This window comes from Pipistrellus kuhlii, unplaced genomic scaffold (genome assembly GCF_014108245.1).
Source record: "Pipistrellus kuhlii isolate mPipKuh1 unplaced genomic scaffold, mPipKuh1.p scaffold_m20_p_11, whole genome shotgun sequence".
Taxonomy (NCBI): Eukaryota; Metazoa; Chordata; class Mammalia; order Chiroptera; family Vespertilionidae; genus Pipistrellus; species Pipistrellus kuhlii.
In genome coordinates this window covers 41345277-41364958 of record NW_023425416.1, presented here as the reverse complement: position 1 = coordinate 41364958, position 19682 = coordinate 41345277, and the positions used below count along the sequence as shown (strand labels likewise).

At 40.4% G+C, this 19682-nt stretch overlaps 1 protein-coding gene across 2 annotated transcripts in view; it reads left to right on the top strand.

Annotated features, from left to right (window-relative positions):
- Positions 1–19682, top strand: part of OSBPL10 (oxysterol binding protein like 10) — a 201191-nt gene that overhangs the window by 106173 nt on the left and 75336 nt on the right. The window contains exon 4 of one of the 2 annotated variants that reach the window (XM_036431681.2): positions 2749–2940. The exons of the other annotated variant lie outside the window; for it this stretch is intronic. Within the exon in view, the coding sequence (XP_036287574.1) occupies positions 2749–2940 (192 nt within the window). The remainder of the gene's footprint in view (positions 1–2748; positions 2941–19682) is intronic. 2 annotated transcript variants of the gene reach the window in all.

The window sequence follows — 19682 nt, the reverse complement described above, 5'->3', positions numbered from 1 at the left end:
AGCCTGGCTTTAAAGCCAGTGACAAATCTGCCTTTTCTTGGGTTGGAATAGCCTCCCAAACAAAATGTATTTTAGTCAACTCTTAATGCTTTGGCAAATCCACTATCACTAAAGGATTAAAGAGATAGCATCTTTCCCCTTCCACACTTCAAATGAAAGGATTGGGGCTGTAAGTAGATGATTGCTGTATTTGACTTTAATCACAGCATATGTAATTCTGAGACCACAGTTTTCTCCAATTACCTAAAGTTATTTAAAATCAATACACTGCTTCCCAACTTTATTTATATCCCTATTATGTCCAAGTTCCGGCCTGGAGAACCTAAACAAGCTCCTGTGGCATTGCGGGGTAATGTAAAATTCTGATTTCTACCCTGCTTCCCAACCTTTTGGTGATTTGTAAAATTATAGGCCATTAACGTTGAACAGTTTTTAGAGCGATGACTATTACCCATCTCATATTTCTTCTTGTAGGTACTCCCATTGGCACATAGTAGGGATTCCGTAAATATCTGATATGTTGGCATGAATTCAACATATCGTCTAACTGTCTTTTCCCAATTTGCAATGAGGCACAGGGGCATTTAGAGTGTAAATTTTATGTGGAATTTAAAAATAATTGGTTAGGTATTATATTCTTAGGGTTCCAAAAAAAAGGATATAAAAATAAGCTATACAGTGAAAAATCTCCCTTTGCCTCCGATCCTACTGTCATTCTTCATTTCTCCACAAATAGGTGTCAACTATTTTAGTTTTTGTGTGTGTGTATCTTTCTAAATGATTTTTATTTTATTTTAAACAAATGACAGTAAAAATACTCCGTCTCCACATTTTGATGCAACTCGGCATACTATAGAATAGTTTTGCACCTTGCTTTTTTCATTTAACTATATAGTTTCAGATATTTTTCACCCCAGGCCAACTCGGAGACTTTGCTCATTATTCTCTTCCATCTTGGTAGTATTCTATTCAGAAGGTATGCCATATTTTATTGAACTTAGTCCATACTGATGGGCATTTGGGTTGTTTCTCACACTTTGCCGTTGAACATGGGATATATGCCATTTCACTTGGGTGCAGGAGTATTGGAGGACACAGTTTCAATCAGGGCATTCCTGAATCACAGTGTAGCACAATTATAACAGCTACAGGTACTGCCAGATTGTCCTCATCACAGGTTTTTGCTACTTTGTGCTCTCATAAACTTGTTTGTCTGTCGTCCTGTCCACAGGTGGTGTACTCAAACTTTTGGATTTTTGCAAATCTGAGTGAAAGATGGTATCTAAATGTGGCTTGAATTTTACATTTACTTATGAGTACAGTTGAACATGTTTTCATTTGGTTTAAGGGTCATTTATCTTTTTTTGTGAACCGTCTGCATGCATCTTGCCCTAGTGTAATTAGTTTATAGTCCTTATCACTTCCTAGGAATTATATTCCTAATTACAAATAAGAATGATGAGCCTTTTGGAACTAAGTTGAAAATAGTTTTCCTAGTTTATCATTTGGCTTTGTTGATGGTGGGAGTAAGTCTTTAAAATCTGTTTGTTTTCCATGCAGAAGTTTTTAGGTTCTTAGGTAAAAAGCTCAATTTACTGAGCTTTTCTTTTATGGCTTTTGCATTTGGAGGTGTTAGACCTCTACTATTCCAAGGCTACACATTTTCTTCTAGTGCTTTTTAAAAATCTCTTTGATCCATTTTCGGGGAGGGGAGGTCCTGTGATCTAAGAGGTGAACCCAGTTTTGTTTTTTGGATGGCTGCTCAATTATCTCAGTGCCACGTATTAAAAAAAATTCATCTCCACTAAGTTGAGATGCCATCTTCACCATACACTAAGTTGTTGCTTGGATTATTTATTACCATAGGATAAAACATAAGCACAGCATTAAAAAATGGAGATTATTTGGTGGATAACAGTACACTCAATTTAGGCAACAAACATATATTAAAGAAATTAATAAACAATAAATCATGTGCCAGGTCTTGGGGATATAAAGATGAGTTTGACAGAATATCTTAAGAAAGTAACTGGACAATGAATGTAATTTTATTGCAGTGGAATAAGAGCAGTGTGGAGACTGAGACACACAGGGAGATACTCCATGCATCAGAGAATACCAATCTGAGTCTTTATATATATATATACAATATATTATTGATTTTTTTTTTTTTTTTTTTTTTTTTTTTTTTTTTTTACAAAGAGGAAGAGAGAGGGATAGTTAAAAACATTGATGAGAGAGAAACATCGATCATCTGCCTCCTGCACACCTCCTACAGGGGATGTGCCCACAACCAAGGTACATGCCCTTGACTGGAATTGAACCTGAGACCTTTCAGCCCACAGGCTGAGCCAAACCGGTCAGGGCCCGAGCTGAGTCTCGAAGGTTCATCTGAAGTTTGCTGGCCAGGAGGGTAGGACATTCTAGGAGGAGGGTCCGGTATGTGCGGAGGCGCAGATCCGGGAGAGTCCACGGTGTTAACGGAGACTCTGAGTAGCTCTTCATGGACATAGTGTGGGGCAGGAGACACAGTGGGGGTGAGATCAGAAGGCTGGTTAATAGTCCCTTAGGTGAGTGAGTGTGAGCAAGTGTGGGAAGGCATGTAGTGTTGTTCTACCACCCCCGTGCCTTCATTTCTCCAAACAGATGAAGGGGAACGATTTAGGAGGTTCAAAATAAATGGAAGCCAACACTTAGCTGTGTTCTGCACGTTGGTTGTTGAGTTTTGACACCTGTTGCTTATTCTAGACGACTCCAAGCTCCCGAAGCCGAAGTCTCACTTTGCTCCCCCATGGAACACCCAATTCTGCGTCTCCCTGTAGCCAGAGACACCTCGGTGTGGGGGCCCCCGGTGTTGTCACAGTCACGCATCACAAGTCGCCTGCAGCTGCCCGAAGAACCAAGAGTCAGTATTCCGGCCAGCTCCACGAAGTCAGAGAGGTAGGCCTTGCTCTCCCACGAGCTTGAGTGGCCCATGGGACTTGAGGGCTGTGACTCTTTCTCTGCCAACTTCTCTTTCTTTGTATCATCTTGATAATGACAGAGAGGACCAGCAGTTAATGTCCCATCCCCACAGCCATGACAGTCCCTCCTGGCTTACAAAAGGATTTCTGTGTTTCTTAGGTCAAGTGAGTTGTTGGGAGGCCTCTGTCAGAGCTCAGAAAGCAGAGAAAGCAAGCCCCCAGAAACATGCATGCAAACAGAATCGCAGTCAGCGTCTCCACGGTCATGGCAAAGAATAGACAGCACAAAGTCATGGGCAAACACCACGGAGGGTGTTTCGAAACCCAGGAAATATTGGGCCTAAAGCTGATTTCCTCTCTTTTCTGCCCCACTTCTCTTCATGAAGGGCTTGCCTCCTCCTTACCATCACAGGCACGCTCCTGGGGAGGGTTGGGCAGTGAGAAGAGCACTGTCCTTGGAATCAGAAGCTCCTGTTGCTTTAGAACAAATCTTTGAGCAGCTTTGACTCCAAGTTTCTGCATCTGTAAAATAGGGGAAAGCCAGTCTATACCAACTCTCCTGGGAGATGCGAGGCTCACTGGTGATCATGCAGGTGAAATCCCTCCAGCTGGGAGTGCCTTGTGAGCACACGTGGGAGGTGTTTTGTTCAAACTGATAAACTAGGAAGTCATCAGTGTGGGGATCCCAGATCCTCAGGATTCCTATCATCCTTTGCAACTATTAGAAGAATTGCTGTTGGTATTGGTTGCCTAACTTCTGCTGAGTGCTGAGGCTTTTTGCCTGCAGCTGACCTGTGTATGGACTGGCGTGTCCTCTTAGAGATGTAGCCTGTCCTCTGTGTCAAGATGGCGAATGGGATGCCCAGATAGAATCTTGCTGATGCTTGAGTCAGTCTGAATCTTATTTATTCTTTTGTATTTTAGTTTTTAAATGTCATGAACCAAGTAGTGTTGTGGTGGCTGACTGTTGGTCTGATGGTGGCCAAGTTCGGAAAGTCTGAAATCTTCTGCCTCAAATTTGTAGATACAAATGAAAGACATTTACTTTTCCTTGGTAGATTTACCTGTGCACATACTCTTGCCTCATGAAGAAAAGGTACAGAATCATATGCTCCCTTTGAAATAGTCACCCTGAAGTTTAAAAAAAGTGTTTGGCTATGAGTATACTTTTGCTACATTGGATGATATGAGGAGAAGTATATGTTGCTTTTCATTTTTGATATGTGCAGAAGTATATATTGCTTTTCATTTTTCATAGCGCATTTTCAATAAACTGTATTATGGAATAGCTTTGAGTGTACATAAAGTAGAATAGAATAAGGATACCCATCACCCAACTCAATAATTCCAATTTTCTGTTCTTGTTTTATCTATTTTCCCCTCCCACTCTTTTGTTGTTGCTAGAGTACTTAAAGGAGATCTTAAATATTTTATCATTTTAACATTGCCAGTAAATGCTTCAGTATTTATCTAACAGATAGACAAAAAAAAACCCCCAAAAAAAACCCAAACAAAAAAACCCCACCAAACAAACAAAAGAAACACACACACAAAATGAAACCATAAAACCATCTCATCATTTTTATGTAAACCTCATTGCAGGTATTTTTTGCAAGCACTTTAGAGATTAAAAAAAAAAAAGAAAAAGGAAATTTGCAAGTTCCTAGTATTGTGATAATTCTTTTAATTTTAATATAATGACTCTCTGATAGATTTACTATTATAGAGATGATAGGAGACTTCCTGTATATGAAAAAGGGTGCTGTGTATAGTAAGCAGAGGCCTAAATAAAAGTTGAGTTACTTTAGCTTGATTTTTAGTAGCATTTGATTTTTAATATAATGCCAAACCCTTTTCTACCTCTATTTTTAAACAAGTTTAATTTTTAAAGTAATAAAAATATGTTCTTTGTGTATATATGTATAAAGTGCTAATTATATAAAGTATATAATGCAAGTATACATTGCAAAAGAGCTCTAGAGAAGGAAATTTGAATTACCCATAATCCTCCCTTCCTTCAGATGACCACTGTTAATTTTTCAGTGAATTAACTTCTGGGTTATTTTAGTATAATCTAAACTTTGTAAGCAGTTACATATATGCTGCTTTTTTTGTTTTTGTTTTTCTCTCCATTTTCCATTTGTTGGACAGGGGGATTATTGTACTTTCCCGGAGAATCCCAATATATGAATAATAATTAGGCAAAATGTTTCCATAGCCATTTTAATTTTTGGGGGGATAGTCCCTGGCAAGAATGTTTCTCTTCAGGTGATTGCTGTTGTCCATCAATGACCTTTCTTGCTGAAAATTAATTTTGTATGAGCTAGTTGAGAACTCTATAAAAACATTGCCAATCGAGAGACTTGAAGGAGGGGTTGAAAGTTTTGATGCTCAGAAATCATGTCCAGCTTCCCTCTGATGGGAGAAGAGTAGCTGTTTTGTGACATCTGTCAACTTGTGATGGGGACGGTCCACCTTGAGAACTATCTGAGCTAATTTTATTCATACCAGATGATTCTACAGCTTAAAAAGTATATTAATTTCAGGGAGCAAAGGCCTCTGCTGTTAGATTCCTCTTGTCTATAATAATAAAAGCATAACATGCTAATTAGACCAGACATCATTCTGGACGACCTTCTGGACAACCTTCCCCTGACAAAGCTGTGGCTGCAAGGGAAGCCAGGACCCAGGTGCCAGAGGGAAGCTGGTGCCAGCAGCCAGGGACAGTAGGCCTACTCTTGCATGAATTTTGTGCATTGTGTCTCTAGTTTATCTATAGTATAACTAGAAGAAAATGGAATACCATTTTTTAATCCAACTGCATAGGGAAGATAAACTTAGGACCACTGAAGTAACGGAGAAAATTATCATACACAAGTCAGAAGAATAAAAGAAAAATAGCCCAGCCAAAGGCAATGGAATATATTTTAAATTCAGTGCCATAGCATAGATAAAAATAATGGGACATTATAAAAGATTAAATGATTATAATATAAAGAATTGAGATACCAAAGGTCAGTACCCACAATCCTCTCAAAAAGTGTCCTCCTGGGAAGTGGGTAGAGGGATGAATTGAGGGACTTGAAGGCCCAGTACCTTTGTGAAGAGAACAGGAACATACCCTCACAAGCAATTCAAGAGAGAGAAATTAAGATTGCTTTGTCTTAGATGACCAGAAATAATGATAGTCTGTTTTTGGTTGGGGTATTAATAAATGTTGGCAGCATTGCACATGTGTCTTTTTGCTACAGTCTGATGATAAATCATAAGAATTAAACACAAAACAAAGCTCTGTATTACTGTTGACGCATAAATTCCCCATTGGGAACTACATCTGGAGGAAATAACCCATGGAATTGGGGGTAGAAGGAAGAGAGTTTATTTGGGCAAAGTTATTCATACTACTAAATAGATCCAATACAAAACTCAGGTAATGACTAGATAATAATATACTTCACCTGCTGAATTACTCTATATTAATTTAGAAGTCATGTCAGTATTATTAGTGCATGAGCATGTGTAAGTAAAATAAGAAAATTGGAATACAGAATAATATGCACTTATTGGACCTAAGCCCATCTTAATGAATTTCAGAAATAATTTAAAACAGAGGTGCCAGAATTTCACAGTTTTCTTACAAACTAAAATTTAGAATTTGGGGAGCAAGATAAGTATTGCAGATTTTTTATTTTATTTTGTCCAATCACGACATTTTCAAAGTACGGTACACATTTAATGTCCCCTCTCCCCCACCAAAGCAATATAATTTCAGAATAAAGAACCATTTATTGCATAATAAATTTAGTGTTGTGAAACATATATTTATTTTCCTTGTTTTCATAATTTATCTTCCCTGTACAGTGGATTGATCATGGCCTATGAATCTGTTTTTAAGCCATAGATTACCATTGATTTTTAACTTAAGGATGATGTTCAATGCAACCCATCTTCTCCGCTGCCAGGTTTTCTCTCTTCTAATTCATGCCTTACTCTGTCTCCAGGAAGGCACCCTTCTGAAGGAAAGCTTTATCACATCACCCTTACCCCCTGTTGTCCATAGGATAAAGGTGGAACTCTTCAGCGTGGCAAAGCAGGACTTCCATCATCTCTCTGTCTCTACTGCCCTTGCCTCCTGCCCTCATCATTCCTTCTTGCCCCCACATACACTGACCACCTCTCTCTGTTAGGAGGCATATTGCCCAGTGGAACTTTCTGCCATGATGTTCTTCATAGTGGGGCTACTGTGCTCTTAAAATGTGCTTGTCTGAATTGAGATGTCTTGTAGATGTAAAATGCACATTTGATTTCAAGGACTTAGTACAAAAAAAGGTAAAATATTTCATTAATAATGTTTTATAATACTCATTGCATGTGGAAATGAAAATATTTTCTTTAAGTTGGATTAAATTAAAAGCAAAATTAATGACATTTTTTAAAATGTTTCTTTTACCTTTTTAAATGTGCCTATAGAAAACTTAACATTATGAACAGGCCTTCCATTTGTAGCTTGAATTATATTTCTCTTGGATTGCACTGCTCTGATTGTGAACTTGCTCACACAGTGATTCCATTCTACAGGAATTAATTGCACACCTACTATGTGCCAGACACTGGATCTTTATGCTGAAAGCCATGACTCATTCATGTTTGTATCTGCTAGGCCTACTGCAATTGCTGGGCATTGTGGTTGAAAATATTGACTTAAAGACCCATTTTCTAGCAGTTAAAGGGCTTTAGAAATGGAATGTACAGGCATTCCAGGGTTGCTTAGGAATTACATGGGGGTGGGTATGAATGAGGGGAAACGTAGCGATTAGTTGAATCAGATATTCACATGGTCTCTGACTCTGATGGCATTGGATGAATAGACACCTGAATGACTATGTGAGGTGTGAGTGGGTAGAAAAGTGATGATAGTGTGAGCTTCTGAAAGTGCTATTGGAATTGTTTTATAAATAGAATCCAATGTATTTTTAAAAAGTCAGTTTGACCAACCTCAGCTGTTAAGTATGTTCTGGTTGAAATGTATTTCATTTCCTTGTATTTTAACTTTTATACTTTTCATGGCATCATAACAGGTTTTCACATGGCTTACATTAATTAAAATGGACACAAGTTTGGTTGGTACAAGTTCAGTGTGATTTTGATGAAATTCTTATTTGCTGGATGCTTTTACTTTTTCATACTGCACGCACTCAAGAATTGAATAGAAGAAAAGAAAGTCGGGTGCTTTTTCTTTCCCTGAGTCCTAATTACTGTCTCCCAGAAGTGATGGCTGACATATTCTCTGCACTTGACAGCATGACAGTATGTGTATGTTTGCATATAGATTTATGTGTCTGTGTGGGACTATTTCTGATCTACAATTGGTTATATTTTAACTATTTTTTTTCATTGGATTAGAATTAAGAAAATTACAGAGAGTGCCTACTAAAAATTTTCTTCAATGTAAATATATTCATAGGTGTGGGCAGAACAGATATTTGAAAAGCAGAATAAACTTTGTAGAGTCCAGTTCTTGTGGCTTTGACTGAATGTGTTTTTCAGTTGTGACAGTTGAGACTAAAAAAAAAAAAACAACCCACACCTTATTATAGAGCTTTGGCCTATGGATTGAAAGGTCTGGGGTTCGATTCCAGTCAAGGGCACATTTCAAGCCTGGGTTGTGGGCTTGAAATCCAGTAGGGGGCATGCAGGAGGCGGTCGATCAATGATTCTTATCAGATATTTCTCTCTCTCTCCCCCTCCCTTCCTCTCTGAAAGCAATAAAAATATGTTACAAACAAACAAGAACCCCACGCATGATTTCATAGGGAGACTTTGTCTGGATTCTGAAGCTTGATGAGGAACAGGGTCATGCTGTTGAATTGCAGTGGGTGTGTCTGAGGCATACATTTAGATTTAATTAAGCCTTCCATTAGAATTTATTGACCAATAGGAATTATCCTTCTGTAAACTTTTTTCTTTTTCTTTTTTTTTTTTTAATAGTTTGCTTCTGGGGTATGTACCTTGTTGAAGAGAACTGTTTGCTTCACTGGTTTATTTGGGGTTGGTTAACTGTATCAGGACTGTATAATTTAATGTGGTTTTAAATCTTTCTCAGGGTATGATATGTGGAGGAGAAATGCCTTCCCTAGCTATGTGAATTTATGCATGTTCCTTCGTGTAATTGCACTGTCTTATTTACTTAATACACATACAAAGGAAGTGCTTTAATGAAGTTGCTGTCTTTATAAGTGATATTCTCCCCCTTCAGGGTGATTTGGTTTGATCCTGGTGCATATGGATGTGGTGAAAGCCTGCTTAGAAACCTTGATTCATTATAGCCTTTGCTATGGAAGCAGTAACTGTAAAATGTCACCCTACTGAATTTTATTAGCTGATCAATTTAAAGGTAGCAGGCAGGATTGAATATGGGCCATCCCATCACCAGGGAAACTGTGTTAAAGATATAAAGTGGATTTTTCCTTTGTGTGGACAGAATGTTGATTAAAAAAAAAAAAAATCCCAAATTAATCCTCCTGTGCCCTTTTGGGATAAATGATGACAAGTAACCCTGGCATGTATTTTTGGTAACCATTTTCCATCTCTTAAAATAAGTCTGCTCTAGACTTCAGTTTTCAAAAGTTATAGAGTTAGTTAATATCAGTGATTTCCAAATGGTGGTTTTGTTTTTTTTGTTTTTTTTTTTTAAAGCAGTAGAGTCTTATTTTCTAATAAAAACATTACAGATCCTTACTTTTTAAAGACAGGTGAAAGTAGTATTGATTAGTGTGGATTTATTTTAGAAGGTAAAATGGGCATTCATTGATTATGAAGCAAGCTGACTTGGGATAGTGAGTATTTATGATCACCATTGCAATCCCTTATCAGCTTCTCTGTCCGGGCAATTTGAAACAAACATTTGTGTGATCTGTGGTCAGAAGGATGTGTTGGGGCATCGCCTTCCCCTGATTGCAGAGGTCGCCTCCCGCCCCAGAGGGCTCCCAGATTGTGAGAGAGGGGGCAGGCTGGGCTGAGGGACGCCCCCCTCCAATGCATGAATTTTCTCTGCCTGTGTAGATAATAAGTAACTCCAGGGCTGGGTGGACACCCGTGTGAGGGACTGGGCCCCTAAGTTGCTGTGTGGCCATGGGCACGCCATTTGACCTTTGCCCCCTTCTGCAAAATGAAGTCTAGTCTCCAAATAAGGCCACATTCTGAAGTTCCAGTAGATTTGAATTTTGAGGAACACCATTCAGCCCAGTGCAGACCTCTATGAAGTTAAAGTCTGTCATACAAAACACTTGGAAGACTATTCTTCCATTCTTTAACTTCATGATGGTGATTTAGTACAAAGAGCCATTACATGCACTCCAAGTCCTTGGGTTTGTTTTTTAGTGTGGGAAGCTTGGCACAGCGCCACTGCTGGTCTGGCCACACTGCTGAGCTTCCGGGAGTAGGTTCAGTCCAGGTGGAATTTGTCAAGATAGAGGAAGTCCCATTGCCTCTGGGGTGCTCTCCTGTGCCCTCCAACCTTTGCCCTAAGGTGACATGGCAGGGTCTGAGGGCAGATTGGCTGACAGAACCAGGCCCTCACAAAAATCCTGGCTCTGGCTTATTTAAGCCTTGACAGTGTTGAGGCCCAGTGTGTGCTTCGGTGCATTCTTGCTTCACTTGGTCAGCTGAGTTCAGGAGGTAAATGCCAACCTGAAAGAAGCTCACACTTACTGCATGCTACACAGGTCTTCCTGAATCCTTACATGGTGAAGGAGGCATGAAACCTCTGCATCAGCTTGAGCACCTGCCTTGGCCCCTGTAGGCATCAGTGTCCTGTACAGATGAGGGCACTGATGCCCACAGGGGCCAAGGCGGGCGCTCAGCTGATGCAGATAACGTGCAGCGGTGCCCGCGGAGGTCTCACCTAGAGCCCCCTCTCTCAGCCAGGTGCACACGAAACCATCCGCACAGGCCCCTTGTTGCCTCCCGCATGAAGAAATTTCACTTCCCTTTCTACATAGTGACTGGACAGGGGGAGTGCTCATGGCATATATCACAGTATTGACCACAGATACTATAGCCTGTAATTTCCAGGTCATAGCTGGTGTTAAAAGGTGATAGGAAGTTTTAACTTTCGTAGCTTTCAATTATATTAAACACTTTGTCCCATGTGTCATTTTTGTAGAGAAAAATCTCTGCCTGTGTAGATAATAAGTTAACTCCAGGGCTGGGTGGACACCCGTGTGAGGGACTGGGCCCCTAAATTGCTGTGTGGCCATGGGCACGCCATTTGACCTTTGCCCCCTTCTGCAAAATGAAGGTTCCTGCTTGTCACCAGCTGAAAGATGCTTCGGTGTCTTTTAAATCAGAACTTTGTCACAGTGAAAAGGACATGATAGAATTTCTTTCTGAAGGTTATTCCTCCCGCCGCTTACTTTCTTTCATTCTTTGATTATTACTTTCTTCAGTGCAAGCATAGAGTCTTAAAATAGGTCTGTGAGGAAACATTTCGGTATTTTTACTTCAGAGAAATTCCTTCTATTACATCTTCCTTATTCCTTACACTGGAGAGATTCCAATGTAAGCCGTATGTGATTTACACTGGTTGTCCAGTAGGGAGGGATTAAGAATCATAAAAGGAGACAAAAACGTGTGTCCTGTATCTTGGGAGAAAAAAATAAATAAAACTTTTATTATTTGAGTACACATTTTTATCTCCAACATAAAAATAATTGTTTTTTGCACATGCTGCTGAGGAACCGTTTTCCTTTTTTTCCGATTTGGATAAGTTGTTCCAGAACCCGCCAGATAAACATCCACCAGCCTCGTGCTCAGGAGACAAGGAGAGGAGACAGAGAAATTATCATAATGATGCATGTTATTTAGAATTGACTAATATTTGGGCACATAAATCATAGCAGTAATACTTCATAATTATACAGCACCTCGCATTTGAGATTCCAAAAAAGAATTGATAGACCCACTTGTGAGAGGCGACCACAGAGTTAAACTCTGTGCTTGGAATATATTGATAGAGAGAATCCAAGCACCAGAATTGGGATGTGGGGACAGGAGCCCTCCAGCCCCGCCCCAGGGGAGGTTAGCTGGGTATTGTGAATTGTGTTGGTTATAATAACCTGGCCACTTGAGATTGTAGTTACTGCCTTTCCTTTAGAGGTAACTTCCATGTTAACGTTGTTTCTTTAAACAAACTAGTTTTGAATTGTTAATAAGTACCCCTGAGGTCAGATTTGGAAGGTTCATGTGTATCCATTGAGATGCGTGCTGGTCCCGTAGAGACAAAGGTCTTTCTGACATCTGCCATCCTCCTGACCAACCCGTGTCCTGGCTTCTTGTATGTTCTATACATGTGTTGGCGCACACATGTTTATAGGTACCTATAGGTATATGCATGTTATTTTAAGTAGTCTTGTTTAAAAACAACTGCACTGTAGTAGCAATGTGTAGCAAGGACACATTGTTATATTCTTTTTTTAAAAAAAATATATATTTTATTGATTTTTCACAGAGAGGAAGAGAGATGGATAGAGAGTTAGAAACATCGATGAGAGAGAATCATTGATCAGTTGCCTCTTGCACACTCCCTACTGGGGATGTGCCCGCAACCAAGGTACATGCCCTTGACCGGAATCGAACCCGGGACCTTTCAGTCCGCAGGCCGACGCTCTATCCACTGAGCCAAACCGGTCCCAGCTATATTCTTGTTGTGACCTGTTACTAACTTTGCTTCTTTCACTTGGAAATGGCTCTTGATCAATACACGCAAGACCTATCTCTTTATTTTTGATGTCACTAGAGTGCTCTTTTGTGTGGGCACACTTCCAAGACTCCTCTGCAGGCCAAGATCCTACGTGTGGTCTTCCAACCCAGAGCACAGGCCTCATTCGGTAAAAGCTGTCCTCCCCACCCCAGACCCCGTGCATAGTCATAGGCTCTGGGGCCACCATGCCCTTCCTCCTGTCTGCACGCCTCGCCCAGGCATCTCCATCCTCAGGCCTCCTTAGTAAGGGGCTCTGGCCAGGGCCCTTCTCAGGCACCTCCGCCGAGCTCCCCTTGTCAGAGGAGAGGGCTTGCGGATGCTTTTCTCCACTGTGAGTCAGTGCTCAGGACTTTTCCGTTATTGGCACCTTCCACACACCCCTCCCTGACAACTACACTGATGGATCTCCCCTCACCTTGTGCTGTATCTTAGGGGAAAATGGCACCCGATTCTTGTTTTGCCTCTTTATCACAGTGGGTGATTCAAGCCTTAACTATTACCTTCAGTTTGGCTTTTTGTCCCAATTGACCTCTTCACCGATCAGCTCAGCTCCTAACTCTCTTGATGAACAATTTAGGGTGTTTCTAATATTTTGTTCTTCCAAACAATGCTGCGGGGGGAATATCTGTCTCCATGAGCTGTTCAATAAAAGCAAAGACTGGGTGGAAAATGGCTCGGTGGATCCGTGAACACCATCCCTGGTGATGTTTGGGAGCGGTGGTTTATACCTTTGAAGACTCACTCTGTTATCAAACTTTGCATTTGGCTGGGGGGGGGATGGTACCTTGTAATTTTAATTTCTCCTATTTTAAGTGAGGTTGAGCATCATTTCACATGGATAAGAGCAGTTGCATTTTCTTTACTGAAAATTGTGTGCTCTTCCCATTTTTGTCTGGTATGGGTTCTTTTTCTTATTGATTTCTAGCAGTTGTTTGTCTATTAACGGTAATCACCTTTGCTAATTTTTCAGTTATCCTTTGAGCTATTCAGGGTGTTTTATTCTGTGCTGAAATTTTTTATTTTTATGTAGTCAAGTTGCCAATCTTTAAAGATTCGGAGCTCTGTATTATCATCCATACTTAGAAGAGTTCCTTTCCATTCCAAGATTATTTAAAAAGCACCCATGTTTTCAAATAATGTTATACCTTCATTTTTAAACAGCTTTATTGAAATTACATACCATAAAGTTCACTCATTTAAAGTGTACAGTTCAGTGAGGTTTAGTGAATTCCTGTAGTTGGGCAATATGGCCCCAGTTCAGCTTTAAAACTTCCATCACTGTGCTTTATTTTTTAAATTAAATTAAATTAAATTTTTTTACAGAAAGGACGAGAGAAGGGTAGAGAGAGAGAGAGAGAGAGAGAGTTAGAAACACCGATCAGAGCCGAAACCGGTTTGGCTCAGTGGTAGAGTGTTGGTCTGCGGACTGAAAGGTCCTAGGTTCGATTAAGGTCAAGGGCATGTACATTGGTTGCAGGCACATCCCTGGTAGGGGTGTGCAAGAGGCAGCTGGTCGATGTTTCTCTCTCATTGATGACGTTTCTAGCTCTCTATCCCTCTCTCCTCTTCTCTGTAAAAAATCAATAAAATATATTTAAAAAAAAGAAAAAAGAAAGAAAGAAAGAAAAAAAGAAACACCAATGAGAGAGAATCATCATCGATCAGCTGCCTCTTGCACCCCCTTACTGGGGATGTGTCTGCAACCAAGGTACATTGCACTCATCATCGATCAGCTGCCTCTTGCACCCCCTTACTGGGGATGTGTCTGCAACCAAGGTACATTGCACTCCCTACTGGGGATGTGTCCGCAACCAAGGTACATGCCCTTGACCGGAATCGAACCTCGGACCTTTCAGTCTGCAGGGCAATGCTCTATCCACTGAGCCAAACTGGTTTTGGCAACTGCTTTATTTTTGTTTTAATTATGTACAACAATTATGCTGTTTTATTTTTATATTAGAATTTTTGCTTGACCGGGAATTTATGTGGTGTAAGGAGTGAGAACAGTGCCCATCTGCATTTCCTTATTGCATTTTCCAACACCATTGACTAGTCCACCATCCCTACTGCTGTGGCAATGCCTTCGTTGCACACTCAGTGAAGTATTTGGGTCTGACTTGGTCTTTTCTGTTTCATCGAGTTTGTCAGCCTATTCATGTTTGAGAATTACAGTATTTTATGTATTGTCACTTTCGAATATGCCTTAGTATTTGGTGAGGCCATTGCACCCTGATTGACCTCAGTCCTGCTTCGTTTGGGCCATTCCCAGATGGTTGTTCCATAAAAAGTTTAGAGCCAGCTTGTCTAGTTCTTAAAAATACCACAGCTGCCACCACCATATCGGCTTAAAAAAAAAAAAAAAAAAAAAAAAAAAAAAAGGATTGCCTTAAATATATGCACATTACTTAAGAATTGACATATGAATGACATCCTTTTTAAGAACAGGGGCATAATTATTCACCTTTCAATGCACTTCAGTGTTCCCGTGTATCCCTTGAGAGTATTTTGAAGCATATGGACCCTACATGTTCCCTTTAATTGCTAAGTATTTTGTCCCTTTTATTGCTATTGCAAATAGGATTTTTCCCCATTATATTTTCTACCTGATTGGGCAACTTGATTGGATGGTTTTTAAATAGATAGGCTATTGCTTCCTGTGGGTTGAATTTATTCCCAGAAACCTAAACACATTCTGTTATTGTTTGTTGTAATTTCTCTGTTTATTTCCTTGGGTTTTCAGGTATGAAATCATGATTTTTATCAAATTTATTTTAATAATTATATTGACTAGCATATCCAAAACAATTTTAAATACTTGCTATTATGATCCTTCTTGTCTTAGTCCCAGTTTTGCTAAAAATGCTTCTAGTTTTCCCATTAAGCATGAAATACATGTATGTATATACATACATATATATACATACATATATACACACACATAAATATGTATATATAATATATAATATATATATTCTCTCTCTATATATAAAAGCCTAATATGCAAAGTGTCCCCTCGGGAGTTCGACTGATCGGGAGTTCAATTGCTCGCTATGACGTGCACTGACCACCAGGGGGGGCGGCATGGAACAAAAGAAGGCCTAGGCCAGCAGCCACTAGGGACCCTACCTATGCATGTATTTTGTGCATTGGGCCTCTAGTATTCTATAATGTACTATGAGATATGTGAACCAGGATGTTAGAAACTTAGGAGACATATTATTGCAGGCCTATTGTGTTCCATGCAGGACTCTCATTCTAGGGATACCATGGGGAATGAAGCTTGAAGTCTAGTGGAACAGACAGGAACAGAAATCAAAGAATTAATAACTGTCAGGTCCTATGAAGTAAAGTGAGGAGAGAAGGGGGTAGGGAATAATGGGAATTTAGGATGATCAGAAAAGGATTTGGAAATCTTTCAAGTGGCTTTTTTTTAATTAGTCTGTTTTCTTATTATTTAATTGGAAGTTTCGGATACACTAGCTAGCTGTATATCCTGCCCCTGCCTGTGCCCCCCAACCCAAGTCTCTCTCATTTCTCCTCGGCCCAGGGACTTCAAGGCAAACCCAGTGATTGATTTGTCCCCTCCGTGCACTGGTTGGATTTGCTTGTTCTTATATTATTTCCAGGATGCTAATTGTTTAAGAAATGAACTGAATTTGTTAGAGAGCAGGGTAATTTATCACCTTGGATAGAGCTACTGTTGCTAAGGAAACTGACTACATTCTGAGACCACAATCTCAGACTTGACACCTGACAGGATCTCGGGGTGCCTGCCAGCTCCCCTGGCCAATAGTTCTGGTGTTCCTGCAGTCCTGGCAGCTTCTGTGGTCCCTTCCTTTTCTCTCTCTCCTGGCTGCTGAAATGCCTGCCTTTGCCTCTTTCTGGGCTCCTCCCTCCTGCATTCTCCTGTCAAACCCGCTGGGATGGCAGGAGAAAAATGGGGATGACTTTCGTCTTTGAGGGCGAGTGGGGAATCTTGGCTCTTTTCTTTCCGGGGAACCACTGGTTCCAGGTGACCACTCTGGTGAGACTTGGGGTCATCGTAGCTGGTGGCTCAGTTCACAAAATCAGGAGGGAAGTGTGGACTATGGCAACTTTTTCATGCTGTGTAATTCCCCCATCCTCTGGTGTTTTTGTTTTAATTGCGGTATGATTGATTGACATATAGTCTGTTAGTTTCCTATGTATAATATTAATATTTCAATCTATGTAAATATCTCAAAATGATGGCCATAATAAGTCTGATTACTCTCCATCACCACACGTAGTTATAAAATTGTTTTCTTACGATGGAACTTTTAAGTTTTACTCTCTTAGCAACTTTTCAGTGTGAAATACAGTATTACTAACCATAGTCACGACTCATTTATTTTATAACTGCAAGTTTGTACCCCCTTCACCCATTTCTATCCCCTTTCTACTTCCGAGGCAATCAACAATTGTTGTGTGTCTATGTGCTTGATTGTCTTTTTAAATTGGACTCCACCTATACGTGAGATTATGCGCTCTTGGTCTTTCTCTGTCTGACTTGTTTCACGTAGCACAATGCCCTGTGTGTTAGTCTTTATACAAAAAGACTGTTTTTAACCTATCATTATATCGTGGCCCATCATCTGCCCATGAGACCAGCAGTTCAGCAACTTGTGTGAAGAGAGAGTGTGGCAAAGTCCTAGAAAGTTAGCCTATGTAATGTTTTGGAAGGTTGTGAAGGAGAGGAGTCTGAAATACCTTGCATAATTCACTTTTAAAGAAAATAGAAACCCATGTTGATTCATTTGAAGTGTGAGAACAAGATATGCTTCAGTCAACTGAGACTGAGACAGCAGACTCTGAACATCTTTTAGATTAAATAATAATAATGATGATGATGATGTTGATGATGTTTTGTGAATGATGTGGGAAAACCAGAAGGAAAGTTAGGCATGATAATGAACATAAAAGTTATCAGGACCCTGACAGACTAACTCCCAAACTAAGGCAGAGTGTCAGCCCATGGACTGAAGGGTCATGGGTTCAATTTCTAGCCAAGGGCGCGTGCCTCATTTTGTCTCCAGCCCCTGTCAGAGCATGTTCAGAGAAGCAACCAATTGATGCATCTCCTTCCCTCCCTCTCTTCCTCCCTCTCTCTCTCTTCCCCTTCTTCCTCCTCTCTCTCCTCTCCCTTCATTCCCTCTCTATAAAAATTCAGTGGAAAAAATATCCTCAGGTGAGGATTGAAAAAAAAAAAAAAGTCATTAGGCAGTAAGATGCTTCCTCCAGGGTAGTGGTGCTTGTCTGAATTAAAATCTGAATCATTTTTACTGAGCAGATGCTCATAATGAGAACCTTGATCATTTTAACAGCCCAAGTAAATTGTAGGCCAAAGCAGATTTTGTAGTTGTGAAAGTGAAATCTTATTAAAGTTGAATGACCTCTGAAACAGCTTCGTTTTTAAAGCTTCATTTAGGTCACTAACGTGGCTCGTTATTGCTGTTGGCCGTCAGCACGCTGTGTGCGCGTAGAATTGCCGAGTCCCCACGAAGCACCTTGGTGGGCACGGTTGTGGTATGCCCACTCTGGCGTGGTGGTAGTTGGCTGAGAAGGTGGTAAGTAATGTGGGAGTAGGCAATTCTGCTTGTTAAGGTGAAGAGCTGGAGATAATCTTTTTCTCTTTCCAAATATGTGCCTACTAGTTGGTGGGCCACGTTCTGCCTCCCTTTGCTCACTGAGAAGCCATCACTTTGTTTCCCCTAGAGGTTGGGTCATTTGGCAGTTAAGACCTTGAACTTGTCAGTTGGTCTGGCTGGCTTTGCTTCTCTTTTGCCGACTTGCTGAGTAACCTTAACGCCCAGTTTTTAATCTCTTCCTGCCTCATTTCCCTAGTCTGCAAAATGGGCATAATCTCAGAATTATCACCAGGATTAAAACTCCCATTATGTCAATAATACAGGGATAGAATCCTTAAACTGAAATATCTACAATTCATGCTGACATAAATAAATACTTGAACAAATAAATAAGCGGGAGAAGGAACAGCTTCTCTTGGCAGTAAAATTCCAATTACTAAATGGAGAAAGAGTGAGAGAAATAGGAGATTGCCACAGGGCAAACAGCATAGTAATAATTGTAGACAAGCACCATCCACTCAGATTAGTAAGTGAAAGTATGACGAGAAACATCTAAGAATATCTCCTCATGTGACACTTATTAATTATAAACAGAAAAATAGCACTTCACAGTGGAGAAACCCAGCAGATGCCACCATCACCAAGTGATCAAGGTTAACATTGCCAGTAATAAGCCATGACGATATCCTGTATCCCCAAATATAGTGCATTGGGAAAGCAAATTACATCTATGGTGCTTGCCGAAAAGGCATACGACCTCAGTAGAATCATTAGAAAACAAGAGTGATGTTTAGAAAATAACTGGCCTGGGCATATATATATATATATATATTTTAAAAATATATTTTATTGATTTTTTACAGAGAGGAAGGGAGAGAGAGAGAGAGCTAGAAATGCCGATGAGAGAAACATCGACCAGCTGCCTCCTGCACACCCCCTACTGGGGATGTGCCCGCAACCAATGTACATGCCCTTGACTGGAATCGAACCCGGGACCTCTCAGTCTGCAGACCAACACTCTACCGCTGAGCCAAACCGGTTTCGGCAGAAATATATATTTTTAATTCTCTGTTTTAATTTTCTGCATACATTATTACATGGGTCATACAGATGGGTGCTGGGTTGTGGTGCTCTCGCCTCTTCAAAGCCGAGGGAGGCTGCAGTGTCTGGCTGCTTCCTGGTTTGTAGCTACTTTAGGCAGAGAAAGTGACAGACACTTTCCCAGGCCGGCTGAGAGTTCACAGGAATAGGTGCCATCGGAAGGAGGCAGGGCTGGCAGAGAAGGTAGGTGTTTCTGGCCCCTTCCGTTGGCTTGTGAACAGGGAGGGCTGGGGAGAACAGTGGAGCTGGTGA